The sequence below is a fragment of the Lasioglossum baleicum genome, chromosome 15 (genome assembly GCF_051020765.1).
Source record: "Lasioglossum baleicum chromosome 15, iyLasBale1, whole genome shotgun sequence".
NCBI lineage: Eukaryota > Metazoa > Arthropoda > Insecta > Hymenoptera > Halictidae > Lasioglossum > Lasioglossum baleicum.
Genome location: NC_134943.1, coordinates 6,256,169 through 6,274,971, shown reverse-complemented (window position 1 = coordinate 6,274,971; position 18,803 = coordinate 6,256,169). Strand labels below are relative to the sequence as shown.

Sequence of the window (18,803 nt, the reverse complement as noted above, 5' to 3'; positions counted from 1 at the left end):
TCCATGGTGGAAACGTTGGAGCACCTATTTTGTCGCGGCAAGATTCAACGTCGAGAGCGTCGCGCAATCAACATACGTGACTGAAATTGCCGGTTACGGAAAACTGTAAACGGTTTAACAACGGTTTCTAACGCGTGCATTACTGTTAGACAGGCGTCAGAGAAAATAGTGGGATCCCGGGAGACACCGGCAATTACCACGTTGAAAAAGAAACGACTTCCCTCTGCCGCCTGTAGTCGGATCAACCTGAGACGACGACCTCCTGTCGATCCTCGATCCCTGATCCTCAGAGCCAACCTATTTCTCGTGGCAATTTGTCCGGCGATTTCACTCTTTCTCAACTCTCGATGATTCTTGGAAACTTTCCTGGAAAAATTGTCAAGAGATTGTTCCTGATCCTGTTTTATTTATCTGTGTGTTCCTAACGGGACCAGCAGAAAATCGCATATTGATCAGCAATTGCAGCGAACTTTTTAAGGAAGAAATAATGGTCTAAAGTCTAGACTGGCAAAACGGTTAATAAAGATTGCTTCCGATCGATGGCAGCGTCGGAAGCTAGCACAAAGTACAATAAATAAAATTATCGGCCAGTGCGAACGTCCAGGCCCGTGTAACTCGGCATGCGATACACCTGATAAACGGCGGCAATTTTTCACGCGTCTCTTTAGAGGCTTGTAAAGTAAGGTTGCGTCGATGCGCGGCCTGTGTACACGCGGTAGATTTCGATAAATATTTTTTACGAGGCCGACTCGTAATTTACGAGGATGAAGAGAGGGAGAGAGGACCCCAGTGGTCGCAGGACGTTCATGAGACTTTCGGTGCAGCACCCTCAAGTGTAATTTCGTTTTAACCAGGATTTATGCCCGCAGCTTTAAGCAATATTAGAGCACGTCCCGACCGTGGCCCTTTGTTTCTACAAATTATTTAAAACTCCTTCCGCTCCATGACAAGGTCACCCTCCACATCTGTAATCCCCTCGACGAATAATTATATCTCCCCCCTCTGTCTTTTTCACTCCTACTGCCCTCCTTTCACACTATAATTGCTTCTTTGTATGCAAAAACCAAGCCGGGAAACAGCATTAACCGTACAAATCTCATTTCCCCGGTTGTCACAAATCTTCTAGCTCTGTGATAATCGTGTGCATGCTTCGGCGACTGCGGAATTATCTGAACTATCTCAGAAGGTATCATTTTCAATTTATAAGAGAAATCTATTGAGAGAGAAACGAAATTTGGAAACCGGCTACAGACCTCTAAAAAGTATAGACCACACCATAGTAACCGTAGAAGAGGATTAAAGAAATTGTTTCTTAATTCTCTCGGTCAGAAATTACAGCTTAGTGGAATCTGTTTTCACTCGGGTTTTATAATTACCGTGGAATTTTTACCAGGACTAATAAGGGGCAGTTGAAACTTAAATTGGCAAAAAACGAGATACTCCGAGAGGATTACTACCTCCATCACCGTTATTACTCTTCAAAGAAAGATATTATTCCCGCACTTATATTACAATTCTATACGTATTATTTAATTCCCTGAAACTCTTTCGCGTTTACTGTCCATTAATATTGAGTCCATTGATGTGTGAACAATTTTCTTCACAATGCAACCGTTTATACGTTTAATCATCACAACGGACCAATACAATCTCCGCGGGACATAAGTAAAATATCCTTGAACAAATATTGTAGACAAACGGCGTCCGAGTAAGACAGTTTCCGCTCTTTCCAACCAACCAGGGCTGATAGAATAAATTAATTCAATTAATTCAATTAATTAAGATTACTTACCGCGCAGAATCGAGAACCATGGGAGTCCCTCCTGTCCGAGTTATTATACTAACAGCTCCCATGCCGCCGCGCCGGGGTGAATTTCGCGCAATAATTGCATTATTCTCGTTGCAGCTTTAATGGTAAACACGTCGACCGTGTCGAACTGTCGTAATTAGAAAGCGATGTCATTAGATCAAATGAAGGCGTCGCGACGTTCGTTGACGACGTGATTCGCCCAATAAATCCCGAGCCCCACCGTCTCGTTGCTTAATTGTTGTTTCGGGTGGGGATAGTCCGAGGATTTCGCGAGCCGATTGGACAGGTATTCCCCGCAATTACCGGCGAAAACAGCCGAGCCCCGCGCTAATCGAGAAAATAATTACGCGGGCCGGAGGGACGCGTGAGAAATTGCGATTGTACTTTTCGCGCAGAGAGCGCCGCGCCACGCTGGCACAATTATGTTATTGCTTTTTCCGGCCTGGTCCCGGCTGCCCGTTTCTAGCCGTCTCGCTTTCGCAGCGGAATCAATTTTTCAAACGACCGACCCTCCGCCCGTGTTTTATCTGCTATCGCAACTTCACGACGAGCTGCGTTTATCGGACCCGCCGCTGCCGTTTTGGTCCGCGAAATGCTCCGCTTTGTCCTCGAACACCGTACTTGCTACGTGTTCCTAGCTACGAGAACAGACTTAGATATCGCTGGAGCAGGGAAACTCCTTTGTTACCGAATATATTGCGGGTCCCTTCCATTGTTTGGCGAAAATGGTCGGTGCATTCCAGAGCATTTTTAGGGATTCTTTGTTGCTTGAAGAACGAGAGACTTTATTAAGCAGCGCGTGTAAAGTATAAAAATTGAACAATCTTGCTTAAATATGTACAGTCGCCTACAAAGTAATCGTACACATTAAAAAAACGAATTACTTTTTCAAAATTGGACCCAACAGCTTGAGTTTCTTTTCAGACGTTAGAAGGATTAGTAAGTTAGAAGGAATTAGTAAAGGTCATGAAGGTAATGAAAATTTAGAAGGCGCCTTTGGTAGGTCTAAGTATGTTATACAAGTAATACTGAGTAAGTTATACGAAATATAATTGATTGAAAATAGCAAAAATCGTAAGAATCTGCGATTTAAATGAATCGCAAACCGTAAATTCATAGATTTTTACATCTTACAATGATCATAGCATTAATTTAAATTTATTGAGAAAAACACTAAGATGCTCTTGCCTCGTAAATATTACTACACGGGGCAAATGCGTACTATCACGGCGTGGTAAATGCGTACTATAGGCAGTTCATGTTCACTATGTCAATGTATTTTTTGTACTGTAATTCTTAATGAAGGGTAAGTAGATAATTTGTTTTTTTACTTTTTTTCAGCTATAACATAGTTCGCAACTACGTAAGAAAAAACTAAAACTTTGTTTTATATCACTGTATCCCCTTTCATATTTCACCATAAAAGTACATGTTTGTTTAAAAATGGATAACTATAAAACTAAACAATATAATTTAATGCAATAAGAAGCATTTTATAACATAAATTCTTTTCTTGCCCCGTAGCACTTGAAGCACGGCTTGAAAGCATTTTTAACTCTCAGAGACGCACTTGCCCCACTTTTACTATATTTTATCAAAATGATAATGTACAAGCAAAATTAGAATTCTACATAATACTAATTCATCAGTAATAACTGTGGCAAGAGTTTGATACCAAGAGCGTTAAGTTTTTACATACTAGACCGAAAATACATCAGTTTAAAGTCCAACTTTGCAAAAACTAGTGCGCACTTACCCCAGTCCACTTTAATTTTAAAGCTAACGATATAAAAAAATTCTCAAGTCTGGTCCAGACATATGCAAATATCTCTAAATTTTCATAAAAATAAATTCTCATAGTCCATCGTCATAAAGAACAAATGCGTAGATTTTGAATCACATTCACCTTAAAAGATTGCATCTTCCACTGTTCAACATTAAAGAACCGCAGTCTAGCATCTTCTGTGTCGAGCTCTAATTGCCCCGATTGAAAAGAATGTCCGATACTGGATTCCCAATTATGGGTTTCGTTTCTTTTGATGGCAGCAGTTCCGCGCGGTAACTAACGAAAGTCAAACTGAACAGCGTGGGTCCTTCGCCACGTGAATTCCAGTCGCGGAATCCTCTTACGCGCTTCTTCCCCCCGACTACTTATCTGCCTTGAGCATCGAGTATCGCAACGGTGGCCCCGGTGCCAACGTTTTCCTTGAAACGAGCCAGCTGCAGAATGATCGTGGCCGCTCGTTTACGCGGCTCTCCGCGTGCTCGCTGAAAGTCTGAGAGCCAACAAAGGCCGCTGGCAATCCGCGAAACTGTCGCCTCGCTCGTTCCGTCGCCTGGAGCCGCGCATAAATTTGCACTGTCACAGATAGCGACCCAAACGACTGTAATCCATGAAACGTCCTGTACACAACGTCCTGCCGCCGCGCCGGGACAATCCTTCCTTCGAGACGCCGCTGGAAATCGTTCGATTTCCCCCCCTTTTTAACTGTCCCATAGCCTGTTGAATGCACCCCATAAATCCTGCCAAGTGAACAGTAATACGGCCTTGCTTATTGCAAATTAAACTTTAGTGCTGCCGCTGGAAGATGACACATTGACTTGCTCGCTGAGAAAGTCAATTTAAAATAAACAAACTGGAGAAGACAGTAAAATTTGATAACTGCTATTAAACAGCGAAGATTTGAGAAATTAATGGCTATTTCGCGTTATGAAAGAAAAGTATGTTAACAATTTCCCGTAGATCCGTCTGTTTCGTCGTCTGGATTTTAACCAAAAGCGAGTAACGTATCCGTAATTAATCGACAGCTGATTCATCGGCTCGCGTCGAAAATTCCGCTCGTTTGCGCGTTTGAATTTCATTCGGGGCCCAGGCTCGGACAAATGAAAGGCAAATTGATCGCCGGTACGAATTGCTCGTTTGCCTGTAATCCCGTTTCGCGGCTGTTCTTTCGATATTGTGGACGCTTGATGGAAAAACGGGAAAATTTGTGCACCCTTTGTCCGAGGGCCTACATTATCCGCCGTCTTTTCAGTCTCGTGCAAACGGATCGATTGGTGGACTTGGGAGATTGGTATTTAATGCTGCTATTAAATGTGCACTCAAGTGTGCCAAGGTTTCGTGGTTTCATTCAACAAAAGCGAGTTTGGCCTGGAGGCCATTTTGTCGCCGAAAATGGCGAATTCGTTCGTTCACTCGAAAAGACGATCTTTTGTTTATCCAATTATATAGCAAACGAATTCGAATAGAAAGCTATCTAATTGAAATTATTTCGTGAATTTTTGGCATCGTAGAACTGACTAAGAAGCGTTTGTGCGTTTCGAGGTTAAGTTAAAAACAGGTTTCAGCTGCTCCCTGGATTCGGGTGTTCTTGCTCTTTATTTCTGAGTTAACGGTGTATGTAATAAAGATGTGTAACAGTAATAATATAGTTTAAGACTGTACGATCATCTAGAATCAGGATGAAGTGAACACGGAAAAGGTACAGGGACGAATGAAACATCGACAAACCGAAATTCCGATATTTATGGGATCCCGTTCCCTTTGATTGCGGAAAAAGCGAGCTTACGAAGTTATTCCAATGATCGCAACCCGGGTATTATACCCCACAATGACGGTTTCAATATTTAATTATAATCCTGGTTGAGCGTCGATTTCAGTATTTGATTATAAAATAATCAGGTTACCGATTCCGATATTCAATCGGAGCATAAACCCACGGATAATTCCGGCATAATGGGCCCTGGGGAGTGATCGATGGTATTGCCGCCCGCGGATAAACCCCGTTTTAATAAGACACCCGGGCTTTTTTCGCCGGTGGGATTCGGCGAAATAAATCACCGTTGATCCTTCGGTGCTTGTGGAAGAGCGACACGATAAATCCGCGGACCGGCGAAGATCACGGGATCTCTCGCGGCGGATCTGAAATGGCTAATAAGTTTCCGAGCGAGGCAGTTCGTTCGCGAGAAACCGCGCTATCTCCTTGGTTAAATCAGCCTGGATGCCAGGAGCCGGCGTCCCCAGACTCTCTCGAAACAGTTCCTCTCTTTCCACGAGCCTCTCTCGGCTCCCAGTGCTCCAACTTCCCAGACGACCATGCCCTTCGGAGACCTTAATGCCCACAATTGACCGGCAGACCGGCCGCCATCACAAAGAGGACACTGCTCTTTCTATGAATCCACGGCGCCTAGTGCTATAATTATTTTTAGGAGTCTGCTTTCTCCAGCTTCGGCCAGTAACCACCAATTTATATACTTTATTAAGACCGCTGGATGATTATCCACTTTCTTGCTTAGCTTAGTATTTATTCTGGCGAATATCAACTCCTACGTTTTCTTTCAACACTACAGTAATTTCAGCATCTTTAGAATTGATGATTTCTTGCGATTTCTCTCAATAATTTTTCTGGCCAGTCTGCTTCATCGCCAAGCTTAAAATTCAACTGGAAGTAATTCTCCATAAAATTGCGAATCATTATCGTTAACCAGCAAACGTTGCAAAGAAATCTTTCTAGTCTAGCAATTGATGAATCATCGATTGCTTATCAGAGTTGTTCAGAATAGTTACCAGGAATGACTCGACAAAGCCAGCAACATGTAATTCTCCATTAATCCAAGTTTCTCAAACTGCGACGATGTCCACGGTCTCTCGGCGTTGTTACGTGCAGCTTGCACCGAGTGAGTCAGCGTTTAAAGTGGGCCATTGACCCAGTAGACGGAGAGCTCAGGGAACTTTTTCGACACCCTGTATTTGCTTCTGCGAACAATTCCACTCCATCTTGTCCCTTCGTTGCTGCGAGTGAAGGTGCGTGTCCACTTGAGTGCGAAACTGTTCAGAATTGTTCTCGAGAGTGTTTCTCAAGAGTGGATATCGCCGACTATGGAAACGCGACGATTTTCTAGCTTGCGAGAATGGGTACGTAACGAAATGATAGTTGAACAACTGAGAGCCAATCATTGTCAAAGGACCGATCCATACATTTCAGCCTTTGAAGTCTCACTTCATCCTCAACTTCAAAGAAAAGGGAAACTTTGAGAAACTAACAACAAGAGAAATTGCTTAGCGTAGAAAGTCAATTTTTACCATTTTGAGATTATTATCTATCAGATAATAAACTGTACCTATTATAACTCAGTGTAAAAAATTTCGATGCAACTCTCAAATGAACAAACGCCTTCAGGCTCTTAGGCGCGCACGGCTTGTCCACCCAACAATACATAATTTGTTTTGTCCCGCCGCGCCGCGCGCTGCACCGGGATTTATTGTCGTGAGAAGGAAGGAACCGGATATGCGTCGATCGATGTATCTCTGGTATATATGTATAACATACCTGTTTCCTAGAGCATCTTTCGCCGAGCATGAATATTTACGACGCCTTGAGATGGTCAGAATTAATCCTAATTCATGTATACCGCAAATACAATATGCACCCGCGCCGCCGACGCCGCAATTTGCATAAAAGTTAATTCGATGCAAATCCTTGCAAATCTCGATGTCGAATTTAATACGTTAATACCAGGTGCATGCCAAATCCGCGCCCAGGATCCCTCATATGAATTAGTAAATGACAAATGAATCAAATAAGGTGGAGTGAGGTAAGTGCGCACTAGTTTTTGCAAAGTTGGACTTTAAACTGATGTATTTTCAGTCTGGTATGTAAAAACTTAACGTTCTTGGTATCAAACTCTTGCCACAGTTATTACTGATGAATTAGTATTATGTAGGATTCTAATTTTGCTTGAAAATTATCATTTTTATAGGATATTGTACAAAGTGTCAACTGGGACGCACTTGCCCCGAAAATGAGGCAAGTCCGTCTCTGAGAGTTAAAAATGCTTTCGAACCTTGTTTCAAGTGCTACGGGGCAAGAAAAGAATTATTATCAAGCCTGCTATAAAATGCTTTTTATTGCATTAAATATATTGTTTAGTTTTATAGTTACCCATACAGTACACACTTGCCCCGTGTTGTAATATTTACGGGGCAAGAGCATCTTAGTGTTTTTCTCAATAAATTTTAAAAAATACAATAAAAACGGTTTATTTAATGTAAACCTACATCAATATTTGTTGTGCTTACCTAAAATAACAACACAGAATATATTAATAACTTGTAAACTATTGCACTTTTAGGGTAACCTCAAAGTTGTACGTGTATCTCGCACGTGACTGTTTGGCATTGGTTGATTTAAGAAAAGGAAAACCTTTATTCTTGGGCGACATGTATGTAGAATAGTTCATACTAACTTCTACTACATTAATAAATACAAGCTAGAGAAATTTCGTTCATATTATAATAAAAGTAACCAATTAACGCACTTGCCCCGTTGACGCACTCTTGCCTCACTCCAACTTAACTATTTTTAACCTTACATCTTAAATATTCTAATTTTCATTATCGAATTTAGGTGACTACGTAATAATTTGCAATTTCGTTAAAATATTTTCGGTCAGGGCTAGCATTGTATTTTATATAATAAATTTCTAAGTACGCCTAAATCTTCTTCCTGGATCGGAGTATGCTTTTCGCGCGTGGTGATTTCATCGCACTTTTCCAGTCGGCGAAAGTGTTTCAGAAGCGGAAAGTGCATCGAAGCAGGTCCGCGGTTCGAAACAATACAGCGCGTCAATCGAGTTCGTTTCCTTGGGTGGCTCGGCCCGGCCCGTCCCGGCAAGTATCGCGTCACCTTTGTGGAATGCTTCGACAAGGTCTGGCTTTGCGACTTTTACTCCCGCGACGAAAGGAGGAAGGCAATGCTCGCTGACGTCTGCGGGGGCGGCAGCGGCGGCGCGCGGCGACGCTCAACATCAAAGAGTCTGGCTCGGTAAATCATGCTCGACCAATGTACGGAAGCGTGAAGTTTTACAAACGAAAGATAGGAGCTCTGTGTCTGGGGCTTCTTGCGCATCCGACAAGCGATGCACACCTCCCCTGCACAACATGTCCCTCTCAGCCACCGCGCGACACGCGTGCAATTTGTAGTTGCCGCGGACCGCGTGAATGGATCTGCCAACGTTGCAGACGCTTCGAACACCGGGACCGTTGAACTGTGGGTTTTCTTGATTGTGATAAATTGTGCTGCCACTGTGTCTAACGTGCCGGCCTGTCTGTAATTAAAAACGGACCCGTGAGTAATTGTCTTGGAGTTCCGGGGAATTCTCATTCGCCTATGTAATGTTGCAGCTGATGTCGGGAAATGGGCGATTCATTCAATCAGCCGATTTATTATAAACATGTACAGCACCACTTTCTGCGTAGGTCGATTTCATAATGTAACCAACAAAATTAGTATCAATTAGGAAACAATTCACAGTGTCGTAAAACGCAGCGCAACCAGGTCGGCAAACTATCAAAAAATTGCAGCAAAACACTCGAGTCCTGTTGTTCTGGACGTCAAAGTGGCCCTAAAGCTGCGCAACCGGTCTCTCACGCTCATTTAGTCCAGAATTTAAATTAGCCCCATCATTACGCAACCAGATCGCTTAACACCAAAAAAGGTACACGAAGAGAATCCGGTCCTGTTCGTCTGTCGAGTAAGTCCAAAATATTCGCTACCAAATTCCAATTTAGCAAAAATGTGCACTAAAACAGCTGGGACGGAATTTCAACTAACCCAATTTTGATGCAAATACATTTCCTCATCCCGAAAAGCAGAAAAAAGGCGAGATAATGGAATGCTTGTGTTGGTCTAAAAGTCGAAGTAGTCCGACACATATGCATCAAAATTGCAATTTAGTAAGTAGATCCTCTAAAACAGCCTCAGCTAGTAGAAACCCGGGACTACCTCAAACTTGACACAATCAGATCGCCTAACAATCAAACAAGCAACAATATGACAATCTACTTGTATCGATTCGGAAGCAAATTCGGTCCAAAAGCCACGACGCTGGTCCATCATCGAAGAAAGGCCGATCTTGGTTGCTTGCTGCGCAATCCTCGATCGTTTTGTATGCAAATTCGAATACCTATGCAGCCCGGTTGTATCTGGCCGGGGTTGCTAAATTCATCGGCAACCTAGCAGCGTGCGGATTTCATCAGTGACGTATAGAATCTCTATCGATCTCTCTCGCGCGCTCCTTCTCTCAACAGATACACCGTGGCTGGAAAAGCGAAGAACTCGTTCCGTTGGAGATCGCTTCAAAGCAAATTTGCCTGTTCATGCATAATAGATAAATCCGGACGCATGACGAGGGACGTTTTGTTTGCAAATCGCATCGAGGCACGCGCACTTGGCTCCGTGGCAATGAACCAGAGAGACACACACCGGCGCAGCGCGGCGCAAGTAGCGCGCCAAGAATTTGAAATGTTTTCGGCTCGACAAAGGTCGACGACCCTCGAGGATCGATTCTCGAACCTGTTTACCGTGGGGCCTCGTTACGAGGGCTGGGTCGAAACACGCCGGCTTTGATATTCTTTTATCTGGAACCGGCTAGCCGAAACCTCGCCTCTAACTTTCTCCTGTTTTGTTGCGTTTCTGTTCCTAGCGGAACGGCCTTCGGGATAAACGCTTCCACGACTGAGATGAGAACATCTCCGAATTTCAATCTCCCTCGTCGTCACACGGGAAATTAGCTCGCAATTAGAGGCGCCAGTGAAAGTGGACAGTCGTCCTGCGACTGTTCCCGAGTCTCCGGTGAACCACCTGTAACCGTGTGTTTAACTGTCGTTACCAACCAACGTGTTTGCCTCCGTTAACTGCGAAGTAACTGCCGCTTGCACTTGCTCTTCGCAAAAATCTCGGCGTGGGATACAGTTTATAAGATGGCAAAATAATTTAGTAAGCTTCTTATTTCTTACCGTGAGACTTCTAGTTGACGAAATTCTTCCAACCTCTATCCTTTCCACCGCAAACACTTAGCTGCGCCATATGCACCAAAAACTGCATTAGTATAACAGTATTGACGTTCCCGACGACAGCAAACACCGCTGCGGTTAACTCCACTAAATTTCGCTGTAAAATTGAGTTTCCCAGCCTAAGCAAAAGTGAATTACCATAAACCGCAGAAACTTCAGGCCACTGACTCTGTACGACCAGCCTCCCTCTCGAACCCAGCTCCGAAATGATGTTTCATCATTCTTCTAAATATTCAATTCGGGAACAAAATCATTCCCATCGAACATGGACGTCGCAAATCGTCGTGGAATGTCCAAAGTCAAACGCATCGGTGAACGCAGCTGGGGCCTCGATCTTGAACCTGATACCTCGAGATGCAACGCGTGTGCATACAGTCGGGCGCACGCGGCTGTCCGAATGCACGCGTCATTAAATCGCGTGCAATCGACAGGTAGCAAGGCTGCACCGGCGATCCAACAGCAGTGTCGATCGTTCCGATGATTATGGCTGCGCGAGGCCTGTCACCGCCAAGTGGAGATGCGTTTCGAGAACTTCTTCTTCTGCTGCACGCAACAAAATGCACCTTTCCTGGAACAGATTAAACGACTTTACCGCTTTGCGAACGGGACCCGACGTCGCTCGAGCGATCCTCCGATAAATGATTGTCACTGGAGCGTACCACGTTTCGCGTTGTCAAGTTTGTTACCCCATAAAGCGTCCAAGTTTCAGCTTCCCTGCACGCTGACGCTCCAGACCGTTTGATTTGTTTGAGCTCGCTCGATGGAGCTTGGGTTTTGTTAGACGCGGCACTAAAAGTGTTAATTTAGGAGCCAGATAATGCAAGTCTCATTTGTATGCCTAATAATAATTATTATACTGTAGATCTTCACGCGTCTATAGCTTAACGGAGCCCCACAATAGAAACTACCTATAATGAATTAGGCGCCTACATTAATACGTTTCAATCGAAAATAATTGGAAGTATAACATGAGATCGTGCGATAGAGATTAATAGGCTAGCTTTTCTTCCCGGTTCATTTCCAAGCGAAGAAAGAGCAACACGAGACCCGTATAAAACGGCGCGGGCCGTTTAAATTGTTTCGAGGCAAATAGAGAGGATCGTGCGACGATTGCGAGGCAGTCGACTGTTTACAGTCGCGTCCAATAAAAAAAGGGGGACCACTCAATTTTACACGTTGTTCCGGAAAAGTCGTTGGCGCGAATCGACACGAGCACCGAGCCCCCGGTCGTTAAATCAACGTAACGCGGCGTTCGCACGAGCAATCTGCTCTCGGAGCCCCGTCGATGAAGATATTTCGAAGGATCTGTCTTGTATAGCTATAGTGTTGGCACCGATTGGTCCCAAACAATAAACCGCCATAGTAAAGGAAAAGGATTTAGCTTTTAGGAAGGTGTAGTTTAGGGTATAGCTTCCGTAGTCTCGGACCGGATAGGTATCCGCGGAATCGTCAGAAACGAGATTCCAGCTCGCGCGAGGATGGAACGCGGGGGATGTAACGGATCATCGAGATTGGAAACGGTACTTTATTCCCGGCCGGCGTGCTTGCAGCTCTTGCGCATGTTAATGCGCCACCGCGGTGTCACTACGGTTCTTTGTCCTTAGTAATGTCCGGCCGAGTGGTTTCAACTAGACTGACAGTGCTCGTCCTTCGTCCTTTGGGCATTAGACCGACGTAACCTGTTTATGGAATTCTGGTTGTCACTTGCCCGGAACCCGTCCTGCGTCACCTGCATCGCAGGTTGCACTCTGCTCGGGATTACCTGTTGCCAATCAGCGAGCAGCTGCAGTTTGGCACTCTAGAAAGATTAATCGTTGGCGCTCGAGTGGCGACTGGAATCCAAAGTTGCAAAAACATAGTTTCACACACTATAGATCACTTGGACGTTCAAAATTGCTCCAGAATGGCCACTGTTCTCATCGCCAGTCTAAAGCTTCGAACACATTGTTCCAAAGACTGACAATGCTAGCAGACGTAACAGGTTCCGAATGGTTCCGCGTACGCGGCCGGTTTCCAGGGATATGACGCAACGTGTCGGCAAGTTCCAGCGCCACAAGAGCCGTCCTTGATGTCTTTTTCTGGCGTCAAAGTCGTCCCGGTGCACCGGGTTTATTAGAGCAGCATAGGTAACAAGCGCCGCTTCCGGAATAGGGTTACGATGATCGTGCCGGCAGAAAACGGCGCGGATTCGCTGTGGACCGGTTCTGCAGAATGATCTGGACGAGTCCCGGTCGGTTTTTTCGCTGTAACGGGAGCACGGGGACTCGGGCACCGGTGTCTTTGCGTCCCGCGGCGGAAATGAAGCGATTAATCAGCCAGGGCGAATCCGTTTTCAGAGATCGGGAAAAGAAAAAAACGTGGGAAGGCGTTTAATCAATGTTTAAGCTGGTTGGCGGGACAGACGACGCCATTTCTCTCAGCGACCAGGAAACGCGGAGTCGCGAAACTTTCATTTAACTGGCAAATAAATCTATTCGCTGTTTCCTCGCTGATGTTCCGTCCCGTTTCCGGCAACCATTCGTTAAGTCGCCTTGCACTTTCGTGGAAACATGATGGAGTTTTGGTTTAACTCTTAACAATTTATTAAATACAATAGACTGGATCGATTTTGATGTACGCGTGTTATGACTGAAAAAATAATTAGTAGTACATACAAGGTCTTAACACCATTCGTTACCACGTTCATTTTCGTTTCTTAATTTCCTGGTGCAACCGGAAGTCTTCCGGAGGTCTTCTCTTCTTGCAGAGAAGGAGGAGGTCGAAGAAGAGCAAAGGTTCGGAGACGTTTTCTCCCGGCGATCGTGTGACGATGATTTCGTGAGAGCGAACGTATCGTTGGTTAATGTCGGGGGCCGACTGATACCACGCCGGATAAAAGCGAGACCGGAAGCCAGGCAATTATTCAGTCGAGCGGACCGCTTGGGTCAATTGTCCTGATTGCGTTCACGGTGGCCGCCGCCGACAGGAAAGCTGCCTCTGCCGGATTAACCTTTTCGATGGAACGGAATCCTGCACGACACCGAGCCGGTTAAATGTCTCAGAATTGAGCGCAATTGCCCTGCTACCGGCCACGTACGCCGATGTATTTCGCCCGTTCTATTCCGTGTTGCCGCGGATCTTTCCAATAATTGTTGTCTGGCTGCGCATCTTCTCCCGAAATGTAATTTCCGCAGTCCGATTATTAGAATTTGGAAGTTTCTTCACCCGAAAACAGAAATGGTACTGGAAGATTAATTTCGCTCAATGAACGCTCAGCAAAACCTCTATGCATTATTTGTCTTGCGTCGAAAGATTTTCTATTTCTCGCGGAAGCAGCGTCGATATTTATTATCGTTTCGCCGTTGTCAGGTTCTGGGTAGTAAATTTTCGACGTAGAACGGCTAACGCTGCCAAATGGGACTTCCTCCGGTGTTCGCTCACGGGATGGCCCCTCATTTTCCGGCGATCCCGTGCGGAAGCAGACGTCTCCGGGGCGTGGAAAAGTTTCGAGGCGCGAACTTTCGCTGCGGAATAAAAATCGCGGAAAGTTTCCGCGAACACGCGGACCGCGCGCGCGGGGGATTCCGTGACTTTCGGCCGTCTTCTATCCTGCCGGGAGAATATTCCAGAACGTGACCGAGCGGTGTCCACGGGTGGGAATTTTTTCAAACCTAACCGACCGTGATCGCCCGGAGAACGCTCGTATTTTTCCCCGTTGGAATGGTAAACTACCTTTTGCTGCAGTTTGCTGTTCCTGGACCTTTGATAAAAGAGCCCTGTCTTTCTGGAGAAAAATAAAACGGTTGGCGTTTATGCCGCTACAATGTGCGTCTTCCATTATAAATGTAACTATAGTATATTACTCACTGACTTAAAGCTCACTGACTGACCGATTAGTATAGAATCACAGATATTAAGGAAATTAAAAGAACGTCAGTATACTGGAGTTAGTAACGAAAAAATTTCTGTGTGTTTTTTTGTTCTTCAGGAGCGATACAGAATATTTTTATTTTGTGTAGTGATCCGCAGTTGGTAGTAAGGAAACCTGTATTTCTGTTGTTTGACTCCACTGACACATTTACCTCCGTCTATGGCAAAGCTATCTCCCCTGACATTTCAGACCGGCTCCTCTGATCTTTCGCCAGCCGACAATCCTCTGGCGAAACGTCTGCTCGAAATTTCATCAATCCCCGTTGTTCGAAATAATGTTAACACTGTGGCTGCTGCATCAATCTTCCCGTGCCCCACAATCGAATTTGCGTAACGTCAGAATATAAAACATCGTTGATATTCACCTCGTTTTAATTACTGGAAAAAATGTTTTCGAGCTTGTTAGTATTACTATAACTTTACTGAACAGACAGGTGCCAGTTACTATAGTGATCAACATGATAATCAACGTTTAAGCCTCTTGTAAGCCGTACAAGCCCTCTGTTCAATCGCAGCAGCGATGAACGCGATCCCCTATAAGAAACCCATAAAATATCAAGATTAAACACATTTCTACACTGCCTCCAGGGCAGTGTAATTTATGCAACTCGGCCCGATCAAACTTTCTTCCAAAGAACAACGATAACAATGAACCATCGTTTCGACGCTGCTTTTATTTGTAGGCTGCGCGAACTTCGTTGAAGTTTGCCCTCCTTTCAACTTTTCCAGTGAACATCGGTGAACGATCTTCAAGTCACTTACGAGCTCGAGATTCTAATTATCCTTTTTATCCTGGTCACTAAAGTGCATTTCTCTGGAGGAACAATTAAATTCAGAATTAAACGAAGAAGCGGTTAAAGAACCGCGTAGCCACAAAAAAAGAGTAATAAATAATAATAATTTGTTTAATACTCGCTTTGGGAATGAAGAAGACCCCATCACTCATCTGGGATCTCCGAAAAAGCATGTTCGAACGGTAAACCGCGAGTCGGTTCGCATGAATCTTCAATTAGCCATCAAGCGAGGGCAACATAAAGTGAATTAGCAAAAGCTGATTAAGCAAAGGTCAGGCTGCAGAGCCGTTGCGCGATCAAGTAGATTCGCAGTAGGACGTTTAGGGAGCTGCTGGTGCATCGTGTACCTGCGATTACCCGCAGAAATCCCGTTAGAAACTACTTTCGGCTCGCTATCGGTGCACTCTGTAATTCGCTAATTAAACCGAACGACGCAAGTTTGCTGTTGGAGGAGCCGGGGGGTGGGGCAGTATCTTCGGGGGGTTAGGATAGCACGAGGCTAGAAATCGGAAGTTTGGTCACTCGAGGACACCATGTATATCTGGAGTAATGTTTCCCGCGAGGATAACCGGCCAGTTGCTGCTGGTACAGCTTGCACGTTGCACTTCGTGTTGTTGTGTGTAGGAGGAGTGGTGTTTCTCGTGCGGCGTCGTTGCACACGTGCAGCACGAAAACGGGGCTCCGTTCACCGGACTCCCAGCTCGAAGGAATTGGCCGATTACTATTTCAAACCTCTTTTCCTTTCAGGGTGATGATGTAACGGGACTTTCGCTGTCGCTGCAGTGAAGCAACGATGTCCACACAATGCAACCGCTTCGTGCAGAACGCCTGGAAGAAGGAACTCTGTTCGAACTGCTTCAAGCCGAGGGAGGAGCACACGTTGCCAGAGGAGACGCTGAAGCTCAACATCGGCAGGGTCCTCAACTTGAAGACTGATAGCATTAAGATACAGGTAGTCATTGCCATACATACTGATCTCGAATATCTTCGGTTAGAGGCTCTTAGATGGGCTGGGCTGCGAGCTGATTGATTGGACGATACTGATGGTAATTCCGGGTTTTCAAGACACATTGATGCTATCTGATCGAAAAGAGTGTTTCTCCTTTAATCAGTCCAATAAAGCTACATACATACAGTCCAAGCACGATCTAAAGACAGTCCCCGAGGATTCGCATCAAGCTGTATCGTCTGATGCAGCCACGATGATGCACCGGTGATGCAGCTTTAGAACTTCCTCAAGGAAGGATCCTGCATTTCGAAGTGGGGCAATTGCAGACTATTGGAAACGATCGGTCGCATCTTTTCCCGGGCGTCTCTAATGATTCTAGATGATTAGAGCCTAATCGAATCGCCGGAACAACACCGAGGCAACCGGGAGATCAGACCGCTAATTGGCAATGATCTCCGGAACGCGTGGAAAAACCAGCTCTGGAACGAGCGTAATCGCGAGCCGAGAAACTGGGTTAGTTAGTTCACGAGCAAGATCAAGGGAGAGGACGGGAGAGCTCATTGAATTAGCATTCCCGAGACGGGCTGTCGTCGAGCCGGCCGCCACGGTAACGACACGAAATTAGCGTAACTGGACTACACGGGACCCGTTATGGTTTACAGGCGTCGCGTTATCGACACCGGAAGCTGCCACCACCGGCCTAGGTGTCGCTGACCACGGAAAATTGTTGCTCACTTTTGGGGATCATGGTACATCATGCTCTCGATCGATATCAAGTTTGGAAAATTGGGTCAAAGGACGACGATCCTCGATGCACTGCTAGCTCGCTGTAGAGGAACGAACAATATTTATGTTCGGTTGCGGGAAAGTGTCTGTTGCACCGTTGAATGGTCCGGGTTAGGTACTTTTTCAGGATGCTCAAGAAATTGTAATCGGGAAGCTTCGTTTTGCAATTTCTGCCGACTCCTGTTTTGTTAATATCGCTGCTGCGAATGGATGAACTTCTAGGGATGTAGATTATTGCAGCGGATTCGAGGATTTTCAATCATCTGGATTTCACTAAAACCAGCTACAAAAACAATTATCTCTACCAAGTACAACATTGATTCTATTTAGCGGTCAGTAACCACACAAAGAAGACAAAGAAGCGGTCACTGACCTGGCCAAACACAGCAGAATTGTCTCTACGTCTTTCAAACTTGAAATTGCTCGACACTATGTCTTGGCTCGAATCAAGGAGGACCCTCGAAAAAGAAAGAACAAGAGTCTCTCTGTGATTAGGCGGGTCTGGCAATGCGTCAGCGTGAATATTTCATTCAGAGCCACGAAGGCAGAATCGCGGCGAGACGGTTTCATTGTCGAGAATTCTAAATTTACATGATGCATGCGTCCACGTCAGCCAGCGACAAGGGTAAACGCTTAATCGTCTAACGCGTGGCCGGACAAGGGTGGGCGTCATTCTGAGAGGGTACGGCGCCGGTGACGACGCCCACGCTCGACAAATATTTTTAAGCATTCAGTTTCGAGAAAGACGCTCATGCCACACGCACAAAGAGTCCAGAGAGCGTAACATGGAGGACACAGCCTCTTTATTCGCAGCTCGTTTGCTCGTCTGACGCGGCCGTTTCGAATTACGTGGGCGGGTTCAGAAGGTACCCTCCTGCTCTTCGAACTGCAGGAACTAAAATGACGAATAAATAAATACATTAAACAGACTGGCAGCAATAGTTTTCATCAATCGACAACGATATATCTCACGCAGGTTGGAAGTTACGAGCAGAGAAAGGGAACAACCCCTGCAAATACTTTCACTCGATGCTAATCGCCGAGACTTTTCAGCGTCGGAAGATGGAAAATAGCGACGTTTCTCGTCCAGGAGGATATCCAAGTATGTCGATAACATCCGGCGAAAGCATTCCCGCTGCAAAACGCGTTCGTGGAAAAGTGGTCTCGGGGAAAAACGAAAGACTTGAGAAAAGGGAGCGGGAAGAGGGTCCGGCCGTGCGACACTTCGCGGCGGATTGTCGCGCTTTTGTCGAGTCGTCGGTTCCAGTGGATAGAATTCGTGGTGTCGTTTCGACGACACGTGGCCATGTCGCGTTCGCTGACTGGTGTTGTGAAATTCGAACGATATACCGGAATGACACGAGCGATTTTATCGCCGCGATGGACACTGTTAGCGCTAACCAGGAATTCCTGGTTGTTGGATAACCTCAGAGACTGCACAATAAAATTTTTTACGATTTGCACACCTTCCTCACGATATTAGAGATGCCACAAAAATGTTAAGTTAAAGAAATTCTCGAAGACATAATGCAGAATGATACTTCCCTCGATTTCTTCTAGAGGTCCCAGCAAATTAAGAAAAGTTCTATCCGGGCAAAAAGCGAATCAATGATTTTAAGCAAGTGTCTCTCCGAATTTGTAATTTTTGCCGTGAAACGAAGACTTGGAAAGCACGTTCGCCACATCTCTAAAACTCGGCAC

The 18,803-nt window shown here is 45.3% G+C and overlaps 1 protein-coding gene across 3 annotated transcripts in view; it reads left to right on the top strand.

Annotated features, from left to right (window-relative positions):
- Nucleotides 1-18,803, top strand: part of LOC143216652 (uncharacterized) — a 73,855-nt gene that overhangs the window by 41,180 nt on the left and 13,872 nt on the right. For all 3 annotated transcript variants that reach the window (XM_076439924.1, XM_076439922.1, XM_076439923.1), the window contains one exon: nt 16,115-16,319. In XM_076439924.1, the coding sequence (XP_076296039.1) occupies nt 16,161-16,319 (159 nt within the window). In that variant the 5' untranslated portion in view covers nt 16,115-16,160. The remainder of the gene's footprint in view (nt 1-16,114; nt 16,320-18,803) is intronic.